We start from the raw sequence: 17237 nt of genomic DNA, 5'->3' as shown, positions 1-17237 counted from the left end.
CATTCCACCAGCCTGTCTATCTCCTCTTGAAGTCTATCACTATCCTCCTCACTGTTCACTACACTTCCAAGTTTTGTGTCATCTGCAGATTTTGAAATTGTGCCCTGTACACCCAAGTCCAAGTCATTAATATATATCAAGAAAAGCAGTGGTCCCAGCACCGACCCCTGGGGAACACCACTGTACACCTCCCTCCAGTCCGAAAAACAACCGTTCACCACTACTCTCTGTCTCCTGTCCCTTAGCCAATTCAGTATCAATCATCTCAAATCTCCACCTGCCCTCGTGACCTTCAGCCCGTCCCTAATCAGATAATCGGCCAACTCTTAGAAAAGACGTTGACTGAGTCTATTAACCTTGTCTCTCCAATCTGTGAGCGTAAACAAAATCCTTTGAACTCTGAACTCTGGACGCAGCCAGGTCTGGCAACGGTGCCATTCAATGGCGGACTGTCTCGCTGCCAATGGCGGTCAGTGCCACGGTAGCCATCTTTTCAGTGAGCTCGAGCAGAAGGTGGAGGAACGTGGCCAGCTGTAGCAACTCAATTGTACCCTCGGCAGGGACTGTTAACCCGAACGCCCACTCCCTCCACCATTGGCGCACCGTGCCTGCAGTCTACACCGCCCTCGGGAGGCACTGCAGCAACTCGCAGATGCTTCTTCGACAGCACCTCCCAAACCCGCGACCTCTACCACCTAGAAGGACAGGTGCATGGGAGCAACACCACCTCCAAGTCCCCCTCCGAATCACACGCCAATCCCAACATTGCCCCCCCCACCCCGGATCCTCCTACAACCCTCCGAGATCTCTGCCCTCCTCCAATTCCGGCCTCTTCTCCATCCCCAATTCCCATCGCTCCACCATTGGCGGCCGTGCCTTCAGCCGCCCGGGCCCTAAGCTCTGGAATTCCCTCCCTAAACCTCTCCGCCTCTCTCTCTCCTCCTTTAAGACGCTCCTTAAAACCCACCTCTTCGACCAGGCTTTTGGTCGCCAGTCCTAATATCTCGTGTAACTCGGGGTCAAATCTTGTCTGATTTACGCTCCTGGGAAGGGCCTTGGGATGTTTTTACTACGTTAAAGGCAGACCTTCATCGTCACTGGGTCATAATCCTGGGACTCCCCAGCTAACCCCACCCACCGTCCCCACTCGGGCCTGCAGCCCTCTGCCACCTTCTCAAGTGACAGGAAATGCCAGCGATGCCCACATCCCAAGGCTTCAAATTCAAGAAAGAAACGCTCACGTCTCTCCCGTCCTGCAGTACGTGTCGAATGACCCCCTTGACCATGTCCCCTCTGCAGATATAAAGGCGGACATACTTAACGCCAACTGTTGAGATCTCGGACTCGGTCTGCAAACTCTCACTCACCATCTCTTTGTGATTTGGATAGAAGACCTGTTCAATGAGGGGGAACTCCTCCGGGCCCAGTTTCTTGAATATCTTCACCAGTTGGCCAAACTAGAAACGAGGGGGGAGAAATCGAGACGGAAAGAGGGCTCAGTGGAAGGAATCAGTCTGTCAGGTTCTCCCTGGTCAACAGTCAAAGGAGAATTGGTGGACTATCATCACATGTCTGTTCCTGCCCCAATTTCAAGGCAATGCCCCCTAATTCTGGATTCCCCCATCAGCGCAAATAGCTCCTCCATATCTACCCTATTGATAGCCTTTATCATTTCAAACCCTTCGATTCGATCACCCCTCCTGTAGCCAAGGGAATGTCAAAATATCCCTCGAAGCTGGCACCTGCCGCCCTCCGATTTCCTCGCGAGTGAGCCGGAACCAGGCCTCGGCCGGCTAATCGACCGCGGGGGGGGGGGCATCGTCGGCCTCGACCGGAAGGCCCGGCGCACTTCACAGCGAGGGTCAGCGATCGGGAGGGTGAATCCCTCACGGTCCGAAGCATCGGAGGAGCCAACTCAAGGCAGACCGGGGACGGTGCCCAGTGGGTGGGCGCGGGAGGGCCATCCTGTTCTACATGGTCTCCATTACAACCCTGGAGGAACTCCTCGAGGTATCCAGGATGGCCCCCATCCAAACCAACCCCCGCCATCTTAACTTGCCCTCGGAGAGAGACCACACCCACCCCAAACTTACCACCCCCTCGAACGCCCACCCTACTCCCCTCAAACTCACCACCCAGGGCTTGTCACAGAAGTTGTAGACGGAGTGTATGGAGTTCACGCTGGCGACCCCAGCGTACTGGAGCCCGATGACGATGTTCCGGAAGTCTCCACCCTTGGCCATGCTGTAGGCGTGCTGTCGTACAAGGACGAAATCCGGAGTGAAAGACCTGCAGAGAAACAGGTTTTGTTATCCGGGGTGTGCGGGGAGGGGGCTCCTTGCCTCAGGACCCATTTCGGGTCGGGGCTGACTCCTCTCCCTCAAATGCCGCCACCCCCCCTCTCCCCTCCCCCGGTCTCCAATCTTACCTCCAGACCCAACGTTCTCGCGTCCGGCCTCCCACGCTCCAGAGCGTCCAAAACTCTGCTGCCCTCCCCTCGCCGCCCCGTATCCTAACCGGCACCGAGTCCCGTTCGCCCCTCACTCCCCTCCCCGCGCTCGCCGACCCCGCCCCCGGGCCCCGGTTCCCCCTCCACCGCCTCGGTTTTCAACATCCTCGCCCTCGCGAAAACAAAACGGCGGGGCCGTCTCGAAAGGTCAAAGGTGAAGCCTCCATTTCTGGGCCTCTGGAGGTCAGGAGGGGTGGGGTGGGGGGGTCAGGTTGCCGAGCTGGCGGTTCCCGATCGGGGCGTCGGGTGGGAGGAAGCAGCAATGGGCCCCCCACCCTCGGGTGCCCTCCAGTCGACAATCGTTCCTTCCACCCGCACAGGCCCAATCGCCGTTGGGAGCTGGTTGCTACGGGTGGCGATTTATTTTCCCGCGGCAAACGGGATATCATGTCTCCGTCTCCCGATCTGCGGTGTCTCGCCTCTTCCTGAGAACCCTCCCCTTGGCCTGTTTTCGGTCCGTGCGGTTGCTCTCGACTCAAGTCCCCACTCAGCTTCCGCCTCACATCCGGCGACTGGTGCAAGAGTGTTTCTTTCTTTGGTCGGGCGTGTGTGGGTCACAGGTCCCAGGCCGGGAACGAAAGCCAATACGCGAGACGGAAGTGCTCGAAAGTCCTCCGGGAAGAAACGGGAACGAAAAATGGCAGGGGGACAGCAGGCCCGCAAAATGTAACCCGGGCTCTGAAAGTGACAGTACCACCCACCGCACGCAGTGAGAAATAAAATGGTCCGAGATTGTCAGAGCGGCCGTTTACACGGGACTGATGTAATCAGGACAATCCCCCACCCCATCTTGCCTCACTGTGCACTGTCCCATCAAACACTCCCAGGGCAGGTACAGGGTTAGATACAGAGTAAAGCTCCCTCTACACTGTCCCATCAAACACTCCCAGGGCAGGTACAGGGTTAGATACAGAGTAAAGCTCCCTCTACACCGTCCCATCAAACACTCCCAGGGCAGGTACAGGGTTAGATACAGAGTAAAGCTCCCTCTACACTGTCCCATCAAACACTCCCAGGGCAGGTACAGGGTTAGATACAGAGTAAAGCTCCCTCTACACTGTCCCCATCAAACACTCCCAGGGCAGGTACAGGGTTAGATACAGAGTAAAGCTCCCTCTACACTGTCCCATCAAACACTCCCAGGGCAGGTACAGGGTTAGATACAGAGTAAAGCTCCCTCTACACCGTCCCATCAAACACTCCCAGGGCAGGTACAGGGTTAGATACAGAGTAAAGCTCCCTCTACACTGTCCCATCAAACACTCCCAGGGCAGGTACAGGGTTAGATACAGAGTAAAGCTCCCTCTACACTGTCCCATCAAACACTCCCAGGGCAGGTACAGGGTTAGATACAGAGTAAAGCTCCCTCTACACTGTCCCATCAAACACTCCCAGGGCAGGTACAGGGTTAGATACAGAGTAAAGCTCCCTCTACACTGTCCCGTCAAACACTCCCAGGGCAGGTACAGGGTTAGATACAGAGTAAAGCTCCCTCTACACTGTCCCATCAAACACTCCCAGGGCAGGTACAGGGTTAGATACAGAGTAAAGCTCCCTCTACACTGTCCCGTCAAACACTCCCAGGGCAGGTACAGGGTTAGATACAGAGTAAAGCTCCCTCTACACTGTCCCATCAAACACTCCCAGGGCAGGTACAGGGTTAGATACAGAGTAAAGCTCCCTCTACACTGTCCCATCAAACACTCCCAGGGCAGGTACAGGGTTAGATACAGAGTAAAGCTCCCTCTACACTGTCCCATCAAACACTCCCAGGGCAGGTACAGGGTTAGATACAGAGTAAAGCTCCCTCTACACTGTCCCATCAAACACTCCCAGGGGCAGGTACAGGGTTAGATACAGAGTAAAGCTCCCTCTACACTGTCCCATCAAACACTCCCAGGGCAGGTACAGGGTTAGATACAGAGTAAAGCTCCCTCTACACTGTCCCATCAAACACTCCCAGGGCAGGTACAGGACGGATTAGATTCCAGCCTGTAACTCACTCCCAGTTGTAAAGTCCTGGGTGAGGGATTAAGTTCACTCTTCCTGAAATTGAGTGAGATACGATGAATGTTATCTTCTGTCCCTCTCAGTCTCACCTTGCGACCTTCACTCCGTTCCGATACACTTCCATGTCAATACTGAAATTGCCAGTGGCATGAGAGATCACATTCAGCTCTGAGAATTCAGCCTGTGGAAACAGAAATCGAGAAGGGAAGGGAGGGAGGAAGGTGAAGGAGGGAGGGAGGGAACGAGTGAGGGGCGGGAGGGAGTGAGGGAAGAGGGTCAGTGGGAGGAAGGGTGGGAGTGAGAGGAAGGAGGGAGTGGGCGAGGGGAGGAAGTGAGGGGAGGGGAGGAGTGAGGGGAGGGAGAGAGGGGAGTGAGAGTGAGGAGAGGGAGGGAGGAAGTGAGGGGAAGGAGGGAGGGGAGGGAGTGACGAGAGGGAGGGAAGGGTGGGAGGGAGTGAGGGGAATGAGGGTGAGCGGAGAGAGTGGGGGTGGGAGGGAGGGAGGGGAGGAGGGGAGGATGGGAGTGAGGGAGAGAGTGAGGGGAGGGAGGGAGTGAGGGGAAGGTGTGAGGGGAGAGTGTGAGTGAGGGAGGAACAGGAGTGAGGGGGCAACGGGAGTGAGGGGAGGGGGCGAGGCGAAGGGGGGAGGGGAGGGAGTGAAGGAAGGGAGTGGAGGGAGGGAGTGAGGGGAGGGAGCGAGGGGAGGGAGAGAAGGGAGGAGTTGAACAGAGAAAGAGGAGAGAAAATGATGAGGCAGAGGGAGTGATGGTGAAAAAGAGAAACAGAGAAAAAGGAGGGAAAGGAAAGAGAGAGACTGATCAGGAAATGATGTCAGAATCCACGCTGTTGTTATAACGACCGTGCAAATAAAGTCGGTCACAGGGTCACAGGGTCACAGGGTCACCGTCACACAGTCCCAGGGTCACAGGGTCACAGGGTCACCGTCACACAGTCCCAGGGTCACAGGGTCACAGGGTCACCGTCACACAGTCCCAGAGTCACAGGGTCACTGTCACACAGTCCCAGAGTCACAGGGTCACTGTCACACAGTCCCAGAGTCACAGGGTCACTGTCACACAGTCCCAGGGTCACAGGGTCACTGTCACACAGTCCCAGAGTCACAGGGTCACTGTCACACAGTCCCAGAGTCACAGGGTCACAGTCACACAGTCCCAGGGTCACAGGGTCACTGTCACACAGTCCCAGAGTCACAGGGTCACTGTCACACAGTCCCAGAGTCACAGGGTCACTGTCACACAGTCCCAGAGTCACAGAGTCACTGTCACACAGTCCCAGAGTCACAGGGTCACTGTCACACAGTCCCAGAGTCACAGGGTCACTGTCACACAGTCCCAGAGTCACAGGGTCACTGTCACACAGTCCCAGAGTCACAGGGTCACTGTCACACAGTCCCAGAGTCACAGGGTCACTGTCACACAGTCCCAGAGTCACAGAGTCACTGTCACACAGTCCCAGAGTCACAGGGTCACTGTCACACAGTCCCAGAGTCACAGGGTCACTGTCACACAGTCCCAGAGTCACAGGGTCACTGTCACACAGTCCCAGAGTCACAGGGTCACTGTCACACAGTCCTAGAGTCACAGGGTCACTGTCACACAGTCACAGGGTCACAGGGTCACTGTCACACAGTCCCATAGTCACAGGGTCACTGTCACACAGTCCCAGAGTCACAGGGTCACCGTCACACAGTCCCAGAGTCACAGGGTCACTGTCACACAGTCCCAGAGTCACAGGGTCACTGTCACACAGTCCCAGAGTCACAGGGTCACTGTCACACAGTCCCAGAGTCACAGGGTCACTGTCACACAGTCCCAGGGTCACAGGGTCACTGTCACACAGTCCCAGGGTCACAGGGTCACTGTCACACAGTCCCAGGGTCACAGGGTCACTGTCACACAGTCCCAGGGTCACAGGGTCACTGTCACACAGTCCCAGAGTCACAGAGTCACTGTCACACAGTCCCAGAGTCACAGGGTCACTGTCACACAGTCCCAGGGTCACAGGGTCACTGTCACACAGTCCCAGAGTCACAGGGTCACTGTCACACAGTCCCAGAGTCACAGAGTCACTGTCACACAGTCCCAGAGTCACAGGGTCACTGTCACACAGTCCCAGAGTCACAGGGTCACTGTCACACAGTCCCAGAGTCACAGGGTCACTGTCACACAGTCCCAGGGTCACAGGGTCACTGTCACACAGTCCCAGAGTCACAGAGTCACTGTCACACAGTCCCAGAGTCACAGGGTCACTGTCACACAGTCCCAGGGTCACAGGGTCACTGTCACACAGTCCCAGGGTCACAGGGTCACTGTCACACAGTCCCAGAGTCACAGAGTCACTGTCACACAGTCCCAGAGTCACAGGGTCACTGTCACACAGTCCCAGGGTCACAGGGTCACTGTCACACAGTCCCAGAGTCACAGGGTCACTGTCACACAGTCCCAGAGTAACAGAGTCACTGTCACACAGTCCCAGAGTCACAGGGTCACTGTCACACAGTCCCAGAGTCACAGGGTCACTGTCACACAGTCCCAGAGTCACAGGGTCACTGTCACACAGTCCCAGGGTCACAGGGTCACTGTCACACAGTCCCAGAGTCACAGGGTCACTGTCACACAGTCCCAGGGTCACAGGGTCACTGTCACACAGTCCCAGAGTCACAGGGTCACTGTCACACAGTCCCAGAGTCACAGAGTCACTGTCACACAGTCCCAGAGTCACAGGGTCACTGTCACACAGTCCCAGAGTCACAGGGTCACTGTCACACAGTCCCAGAGTCACAGGGTCACTGTCACACAGTCCCAGGGTCACAGGGTCACTGTCACACAGTCCCAGGGTCACAGGGTCACTGTCACACAGTCCCAGGGTCACAGGGTCACTGTCACACAGTCCCAGAGTCACAGAGTCACTGTCACACAGTCCCAGAGTCACAGGGTCACTGTCACACAGTCCCATAGTCACAGGGTCACTGTCACACAGTCCCAGAGTCACAGGGTCACTGTCACACAGTCCCAGAGTCACAGGGTCACTGTCACACAGTCCCAGAGTCACAGGGTCACTGTCACACAGTCCCATAGTCACAGGGTCACTGTCACACAGTCCCAGAGTCATAGGGTCACTGTCACACAGTCCCAGGGTCACAGGGTCACCATCACACAGTCCCAGGGTCACAGGGTCACTGTCACACAGTCCCAGGGTCACAGGGTCACTGTCACACAGTCCCAGGGTCACAGGGTCACCATCACACAGTCCCAGGGTCACAGGGTCACTGTCACACAGTCCCAGGGTCACTGTCACACAGTCCCAGGGTCACAGGGTCACTGTCACACAGTCCCATAGTCACAGAGTCACTGTCACACAGTCCCAGAGTCACAGGGTCACTGTCACACAGTCCCAGGGTCACAGGGTCACTGTCACACAGTCCCAGAGTCACAGGGTCACTGTCACACAGTCCCAGAGTCACAGAGTCACTGTCACACAGTCCCAGAGTCACAGGGTCACTGTCACACAGTCCCAGAGTCACAGGGTCACTGTCACAAAGTCCCAGAGTCACAGGGTCACTGTCACACAGTCCCAGGGTCACAGGGTCACTGTCACACAGTCCCAGAGTCACAGAGTCACTGTCACACAGTCCCAGAGTCACAGGGTCACTGTCACACAGTCCCAGGGTCACAGGGTCACTGTCACACAGTCCCAGGGTCACAGGGTCACTGTCACACAGTCCCAGAGTCACAGAGTCACTGTCACACAGTCCCAGAGTCACAGGGTCACTGTCACACAGTCCCAGGGTCACAGGGTCACTGTCACACAGTCCCAGAGTCACAGGGTCACTGTCACACAGTCCCAGAGTCACAGAGTCACTGTCACACAGTCCCAGAGTCACAGGGTCACTGTCACACAGTCCCAGAGTCACAGGGTCACTGTCACACAGTCCCAGAGTCACAGGGTCACTGTCACACAGTCCCAGGGTCACAGGGTCACTGTCACACAGTCCCAGAGTCACAGGGTCACTGTCACACAGTCCCAGGGTCACAGGGTCACTGTCACACAGTCCCAGAGTCACAGGGTCACTGTCACACAGTCCCAGAGTCACAGAGTCACTGTCACACAGTCCCAGAGTCACAGGGTCACTGTCACACAGTCCCAGAGTCACAGGGTCACTGTCACACAGTCCCAGAGTCACAGGGTCACTGTCACACAGTCCCAGGGTCACAGGGTCACTGTCACACAGTCCCAGGGTCACAGGGTCACTGTCACACAGTCCCAGGGTCACAGGGTCACTGTCACACAGTCCCAGAGTCACAGAGTCACTGTCACACAGTCCCAGAGTCACAGGGTCACTGTCACACAGTCCCATAGTCACAGGGTCACTGTCACACAGTCCCAGAGTCACAGGGTCACTGTCACACAGTCCCAGAGTCACAGGGTCACTGTCACACAGTCCCAGAGTCACAGGGTCACTGTCACACAGTCCCATAGTCACAGGGTCACTGTCACACAGTCCCAGAGTCATAGGGTCACTGTCACACAGTCCCAGGGTCACAGGGTCACCATCACACAGTCCCAGGGTCACAGGGTCACTGTCACACAGTCCCAGGGTCACAGGGTCACTGTCACACAGTCCCAGGGTCACAGGGTCACCATCACACAGTCCCAGGGTCACAGGGTCACTGTCACACAGTCCCAGGGTCACCGTCACACAGTCCCAGAGTCCCAGGGTCACCGTCACACAGTCCCAGAGTCACAGGGTCACCGTCACACAGTCCCAGAGTCACAGGGTCACTGTCACACAGTCCCAGGTTCACAGGGTCACTGTCACACAGTCCCAGGGTCACAGGGTCACTGTCACACAGTCCCAGGGTCACAGGGTCACTGTCACACAGTCCCAGGGTCACAGGGTCACTGTCACACAGTCCCAGAGTCACAGGGTCACTGTCACACAGTCCCAGAGTCACAGGGTCACTGTCACACAGTCCCAGAGTCACAGAGTCACTGTCACACAGTCCCAGAGTCACAGGGTCACTGTCACACAGTCCCAGAGTCACAGGGTCACTGTCACACAGTCCCAGAGTCACAGAGTCACTGTCACACAGTCCCAGAGTCACAGGGTCACTGTCACACAGTCCCAGAGTCACAGGGTCACTGTCACACAGTCCCAGAGTCACAGGGTCACTGTCACACAGTCCCAGAGTCACAGGGTCACTGTCACACAGTCCCAGAGTCACAGGGTCACTGTCACACAGTCCCAGAGTCACAGAGTCACTGTCACACAGTCCCAGAGTCACAGGGTCACTGTCACACAGTCCCAGAGTCACAGGGTCACTGTCACACAGTCCCAGAGTCACAGGGTCACTGTCACACAGTCCCAGAGTCACAGGGTCACTGTCACACAGTCCTAGAGTCACAGGGTCACTGTCACACAGTCACAGGGTCACAGGGTCACTGTCACACAGTCCCATAGTCACAGGGTCACTGTCACACAGTCCCAGAGTCACAGGGTCAACGTCACACAGTCCCAGAGTCACAGGGTCACTGTCACACAGTCCCAGGGTCACAGGGTCACTGTCACACAGTCCCATAGTCACAGGGTCACTGTCACACAGTCCCAGAGTCACAGGGTCACTGTCACACAGTCCCAGAGTCACAGGGTCACTGTCACACAGTCCCAGAGTCACAGGGTCACTGTCACACAGTCCCAGAGTCACAGGGTCACTGTCACACAGTCCCAGAGTCACAGGGTCACTGTCACACAGTCCCAGGGTCACAGGGTCACTGTCACACAGTCCCAGGGTCACAGGGTCACTGTCACACAGTCCCAGGGTCACAGGGTCACTGTCACACAGTCCCAGGGTCACAGGGTCACTGTCACACAGTCCCAGAGTCACAGAGTCACTGTCACACAGTCCCAGAGTCACAGGGTCACTGTCACACAGTCCCAGGGTCACAGGGTCACTGTCACACAGTCCCAGAGTCACAGGGTCACTGTCACACAGTCCCAGAGTCACAGAGTCACTGTCACACAGTCCCAGAGTCACAGGGTCACTGTCACACAGTCCCAGAGTCACAGGGTCACTGTCACACAGTCCCAGAGTCACAGGGTCACTGTCACACAGTCCCAGGGTCACAGGGTCACTGTCACACAGTCCCAGAGTCACAGAGTCACTGTCACACAGTCCCAGAGTCACAGGGTCACTGTCACACAGTCCCAGGGTCACAGGGTCACTGTCACACAGTCCCAGAGTCACAGGGTCACTGTCACACAGTCCCAGAGTCACAGAGTCACTGTCACACAGTCCCAGAGTCACAGGGTCACTGTCACACAGTCCCAGAGTCACAGGGTCACTGTCACACAGTCCCAGAGTCACAGGGTCACTGTCACACAGTCCTAGAGTCACAGGGTCACTGTCACACAGTCCCAGACTCACAGGGTCGCTGTCACACAGTCCCAGAGTCACAGGGTCACTGTCACACAGTCCCAGGGTCACAGGGTCACTGTCACACAGTCCCAGGGTCACAGGGTCACTGTCACACAGTCCCAGGGTCACAGGGTCACTGTCACACACTCCCAGGGTCACAGGGTCACTGTCACACAGTCCCAGAGTCACAGAGTCACTGTCACACAGTCCCAGAGTCACAGGGTCACTGTCACACAGTCCCAGGGTCACAGGGTCACTGTCACACAGTCCCAGAGTCACAGGGTCACTGTCACACAGTCCCAGAGTCACAGAGTCACTGTCACACAGTCCCAGAGTCACAGGGTCACTGTCACACAGTCCCAGAGTCACAGGGTCACTGTCACACAGTCCCAGAGTCACAGGGTCACTGTCACACAGTCCCAGGGTCACAGGGTCACTGTCACACAGTCCCAGAGTCACAGGGTCACTGTCACACAGTCCCAGGGTCACAGGGTCACTGTCACACAGTCCCAGAGTCACAGGGTCACTGTCACACAGTCCCAGAGTCACAGAGTCACTGTCACACAGTCCCAGAGTCACAGGGTCACTGTCACACAGTCCCAGAGTCACAGGGTCACTGTCACACAGTCCCAGAGTCACAGGGTCACTGTCACACAGTCCCAGGGTCACAGGGTCACTGTCACACAGTCCCAGGGTCACAGGGTCACTGTCACACAGTCCCAGGGTCACAGGGTCACTGTCACACAGTCCCAGAGTCACAGAGTCACTGTCACACAGTCCCAGAGTCACAGGGTCACTGTCACACAGTCCCAGGGTCACAGGGTCACTGTCACACAGTCCCAGAGTCACAGAGTCACTGTCACACAGTCCCAGGGTCACAGGATCACTGTCACACAGTCCCAGAGTCACAGGGTCACTGTCACGCAGTCCCATAGTCACAGGGTCACTGTCACACAGTCCCATAGTCACAGGGTCACTGTCACACAGTCCCAGAGTCACAGGGTCACTGTCACACAGTCCCAGAGTCACAGGGTCACTGTCACACAGTCCCAGAGTCACAGGGTCACTGTCACACAGTCCCATAGTCACAGGGTCACTGTCACACAGTCCCAGAGTCATAGGGTCACTGTCACACAGTCCCAGGGTCACAGGGTCACCATCACACAGTCCCAGGGTCACAGGGTCACTGTCACACAGTCCCAGGGTCACAGGGTCACTGTCACACAGTCCCAGGGTCACAGGGTCACCATCACACAGTCCCAGGGTCACAGGGTCACTGTCACACAGTCCCAGGGTCACCGTCACACAGTCCCAGAGTCCCAGGGTCACCGTCACACAGTCCCAGAGTCACAGGGTCACCGTCACACAGTCCCAGAGTCACAGGGTCACTGTCACACAGTCCCAGGGTCACAGGGTCACTGTCACACAGTCCCAGGGTCACAGGGTCACTGTCACACAGTCCCAGGGTCATAGGGTCACTGTCACACAGTCCCAGGGTCACAGGGTCACTGTCACACAGTCCCAGAGTCACAGGGTCACTGTCACACAGTCCCAGAGTCACAGGGTCACTGTCACACAGTCCCAGAGTCACAGAGTCACTGTCACACAGTCCCAGAGTCACAGGGTCACTGTCACACAGTCCCAGAGTCACAGGGTCACTGTCACACAGTCCCAGAGTCACAGGGTCACTGTCACACAGTCCCAGAGTCACAGGGTCACTGTCACACAGTCCCAGAGTCACAGGGTCACTGTCACACAGTCCTAGAGTCACAGGGTCACTGTCACACAGTCACAGGGTCACAGGGTCACTGTCACACAGTCCCATAGTCACAGGGTCACTGTCACACAGTCCCAGAGTCACAGGGTCACCGTCACACAGTCCCAGAGTCACAGGGTCACTGTCACACAGTCCCAGGGTCACAGGGTCACTGTCACACAGTCCCATAGTCACAGGGTCACTGTCACACAGTCCCAGAGTCACAGGGTCACTGTCACACAGTCCCAGAGTCACAGGGTCACTGTCACACAGTCCCAGAGTCACAGGGTCACTGTCACACAGTCCCAGAGTCACAGGGTCACTGTCACACAGTCCCAGAGTCACAGGGTCACTGTCACACAGTCCCAGGGTCACAGGGTCACTGTCACACAGTCCCAGGGTCACAGGGTCACTGTCACACAGTCCCAGGGTCACAGGGTCACTGTCACACAGTCCCAGGGTCACAGGGTCACTGTCACACAGTCCCAGAGTCACAGAGTCACTGTCACACAGTCCCAGAGTCACAGGGTCACTGTCACACAGTCCCAGGGTCACAGGGTCACTGTCACACAGTCCCAGAGTCACAGGGTCACTGTCACACAGTCCCAGAGTCACAGAGTCACTGTCACACAGTCCCAGAGTCACAGGGTCACTGTCACACAGTCCCAGAGTCACAGGGTCACTGTCACACAGTCCCAGAGTCACAGGGTCACTGTCACACAGTCCCAGGGTCACAGGGTCACTGTCACACAGTCCCAGAGTCACAGAGTCACTGTCACACAGTCCCAGAGTCACAGGGTCACTGTCACACAGTCCCAGGGTCACAGGGTCACTGTCACACAGTCCCAGAGTCACAGGGTCACTGTCACACAGTCCCAGAGTCACAGAGTCACTGTCACACAGTCCCAGAGTCACAGGGTCACTGTCACACAGTCCCAGAGTCACAGGGTCACTGTCACACAGTCCCAGGGTCACAGGGTCACTGTCACACAGTCCCAGAGTCACAGGGTCACTGTCACACAGTCCCAGGGTCACAGGGTCACTGTCACACAGTCCCAGAGTCACAGGGTCACTGTCACACAGTCCCAGAGTCACAGGGTCACTGTCACACAGTCCCAGAGTCACAGGGTCACTGTCACACAGTCCCAGAGTCACAGGGTCACTGTCACACAGTCCCAGGGTCACAGGGTCACTGTCACACAGTCCCAGGGTCACAGGGTCACTGTCACACAGTCCCAGGGTCACAGGGTCACTGTCACACAGTCCCAGGGTCACAGGGTCACTGTCACACAGTCCCAGAGTCACAGAGTCACTGTCACACAGTCCCAGAGTCACAGGGTCACTGTCACACAGTCCCAGGGTCACAGGGTCACTGTCACACAGTCCCAGAGTCACAGGGTCACTGTCACACAGTCCCAGAGTCACAGAGTCACTGTCACACAGTCCCAGAGTCACAGGGTCACTGTCACACAGTCCCAGAGTCACAGGGTCACTGTCACACAGTCCCAGAGTCACAGGGTCACTGTCACACAGTCCCAGGGTCACAGGGTCACTGTCACACAGTCCCAGAGTCACAGAGTCACTGTCACACAGTCCCAGAGTCACAGGGTCACTGTCACACAGTCCCAGGGTCACAGGGTCACTGTCACACAGTCCCAGAGTCACAGGGTCACTGTCACACAGTCCCAGAGTCACAGAGTCACTGTCACACAGTCCCAGAGTCACAGGGTCACTGTCACACAGTCCCAGAGTCACAGGGTCACTGTCACACAGTCCCAGAGTCACAGGGTCACTGTCACACAGTCCTAGAGTCACAGGGTCACTGTCACACAGTCCCAGACTCACAGGGTCGCTGTCACACAGTCCCAGAGTCACAGGGTCACTGTCACACAGTCCCAGGGTCACAGGGTCACTGTCACACAGTCCCAGGGTCACAGGGTCACTGTCACACAGTCCCAGGGTCACAGGGTCACTGTCACACAGTCCCAGGGTCACAGGGTCACTGTCACACAGTCCCAGAGTCACAGAGTCACTGTCACACAGTCCCAGAGTCACAGGGTCACTGTCACACAGTCCCAGGGTCACAGGGTCACTGTCACACAGTCCCAGAGTCACAGGGTCACTGTCACACAGTCCCAGAGTCACAGAGTCACTGTCACACAGTCCCAGAGTCACAGGGTCACTGTCACACAGTCCCAGAGTCACAGGGTCACTGTCACACAGTCCCAGAGTCACAGGGTCACTGTCACACAGTCCCAGGGTCACAGGGTCACTGTCACACAGTCCCAGAGTCACAGGGTCACTATCACACAGTCCCAGGGTCACAGGGTCACTGTCACACAGTCCCAGAGTCACAGGGTCACTGTCACACAGTCCCAGTGTCACAGAGTCACTGTCACACAGTCCCAGAGTCACAGGGTCACTGTCACACAGTCCCAGAGTCACAGGGTCACTGTCACACAGTCCCAGAGTCACAGGGTCACTGTCACACAGTCCCAGGGTCACAGGGTCACTGTCACACAGTCCCAGGGTCACAGGGTCACTGTCACACAGTCCCAGGGTCACAGGGTCACTGTCACACAGTCCCAGAGTCACAGAGTCACTGTCACACAGTCCCAGAGTCACAGGGTCACTGTCACACAGTCCCAGGGTCACAGGGTCACTGTCACACAGTCCCAGAGTCACAGAGTCACTGTCACACAGTCCCAGGGTCACAGGATCACTGTCACACAGTCCCAGAGTCACAGGGTCACTGTCACGCAGTCCCATAGTCACAGGGTCACTGTCACACAGTCCCATAGTCACAGGGTCACTGTCACACAGTCCCAGAGTCACAGGGTCACTGTCACACAGTCCCAGAGTCACAGGGTCACTGTCACACAGTCCCAGAGTCACAGGGTCACTGTCACACAGTCCCATAGTCACAGGGTCACTGTCACACAGTCCCAGAGTCATAGGGTCACTGTCACACAGTCCCAGGGTCACAGGGTCACCGTCACACAGTCCCAGGGTCACAGGGTCACTGTCACACAGTCCCAGGGTCACAGGGTCACTGTCACACAGTCCCAGGGTCACAGGGTCACCATCACACAGTCCCAGGGTCACAGGGTCACTGTCACACAGTCCCAGGGTCACCGTCACACAGTCCCAGAGTCCCAGGGTCACCGTCACACAGTCCCAGAGTCACAGGGTCACCGTCACACAGTCCCAGAGTCACAGGGTCACTGTCACACAGTCCCAGGGTCACAGGGTCACTGTCACACAGTCCCAGGGTCACAGGGTCACTGTCACACAGTCCCAGGGTCACAGGGTCACTGTCACACAGTCCCAGGGTCACAGGGTCACTGTCACACAGTCCCAGAGTCACAGGGTCACTGTCACACAGTCCCAGAGTCACAGGGTCACTGTCACACAGTCCCAGAGTCACAGAGTCACTGTCACACAGTCCCAGAGTCACAGGGTCACTGTCACACAGTCCCAGAGTCACAGGGTCACTGTCACACAGTCCCAGAGTCACAGGGTCACTGTCACACAGTCCCAGAGTCACAGGGTCACTGTCACACAGTCCCAGAGTCACAGGGTCACTGTCACACAGTCCTAGAGTCACAGGGTCACTGTCACACAGTCACAGGGTCACAGGGTCACTGTCACACAGTCCCATAGTCACAGGGTCACTGTCACACAGTCCCAGAGTCACAGGGTCACCGTCACACAGTCCCAGAGTCACAGGGTCACTGTCACACAGTCCCAGGGTCACAGGGTCACTGTCACACAGACCCATAGTCACAGGGTCACTGTCACACAGTCCCAGAGTCACAGGGTCACTGTCACACAGTCCCAGAGTCACAGGGTCACTGTCACACAGTCCCAGAGTCACAGGGTCACTGTCACACAGTCCCAGAGTCACAGGGTCACGGTCACACAGTCCCAGAGTCACAGGGTCACTGTCACACAGTCCCAGGGTCACAGGGTCACTGTCACACAGTCCCAGGGTCACAGGGTCACTGTCACACAGTCCCAGGGTCACAGGGTCACTGTCACACAGTCCCAGGGTCACAGGGTCACTGTCACACAGTCCCAGAGTCACAGAGTCACTGTCACACAGTCCCAGAGTCACAGGGTCACTGTCACACAGTCCCAGGGTCACAGGGTCACTGTCACACAGTCCCAGAGTCACAGGGTCACTGTCACACAGTCCCAGAGTCACAGAGTCACTGTCACACAGTCCCAGAGTCACAGGGTCACTGTCACACAGTCCCAGAGTCACAGGGTCACTGTCACACAGTCCCAGAGTCACAGGGTCACTGTCACACAGTCCCAGGGTCACAGGGTCACTGTCACACAGTCCCAGAGTCACAGAGTCACTGTCACACAGTCCCAGAGTCACAGGGTCACTGTCACACAGTCCCAGGGTCACAGGGTCACTGTCACACAGTCCCAGAGTCACAGGGTCACTGTCACACAGTCCCAGAGTCACAGAGTCACTGTCACACAGTCCCAGAGTCACAGGGTCACTGTCACACAGTC

General features: G+C 56.8%; 1 protein-coding gene across 1 annotated transcript in view; it reads right to left on the bottom strand.

Moving 5' to 3' along the window:
- LOC137309706 (synapsin-1-like) overlaps window positions 1-17237 on the bottom strand; it is a 207811-nt gene that overhangs the window by 104094 nt on the left and 86480 nt on the right. The window contains exons 3-5 of the mRNA XM_067977785.1: window positions 4609-4700; window positions 2133-2289; window positions 1368-1457 (exon numbers count right to left, since the gene is read on the bottom strand). Of these exons, the coding sequence (XP_067833886.1) occupies window positions 1368-1457; window positions 2133-2289; window positions 4609-4700 (339 nt within the window). The remainder of the gene's footprint in view (window positions 1-1367; window positions 1458-2132; window positions 2290-4608; window positions 4701-17237) is intronic.

This window comes from Heptranchias perlo, unplaced genomic scaffold (assembly GCF_035084215.1).
Source record: "Heptranchias perlo isolate sHepPer1 unplaced genomic scaffold, sHepPer1.hap1 HAP1_SCAFFOLD_178, whole genome shotgun sequence".
NCBI classification, from domain to species: domain Eukaryota; kingdom Metazoa; phylum Chordata; class Chondrichthyes; order Hexanchiformes; family Hexanchidae; genus Heptranchias; species Heptranchias perlo.
This window is presented reverse-complemented; position numbering and strand designations above follow the sequence as displayed.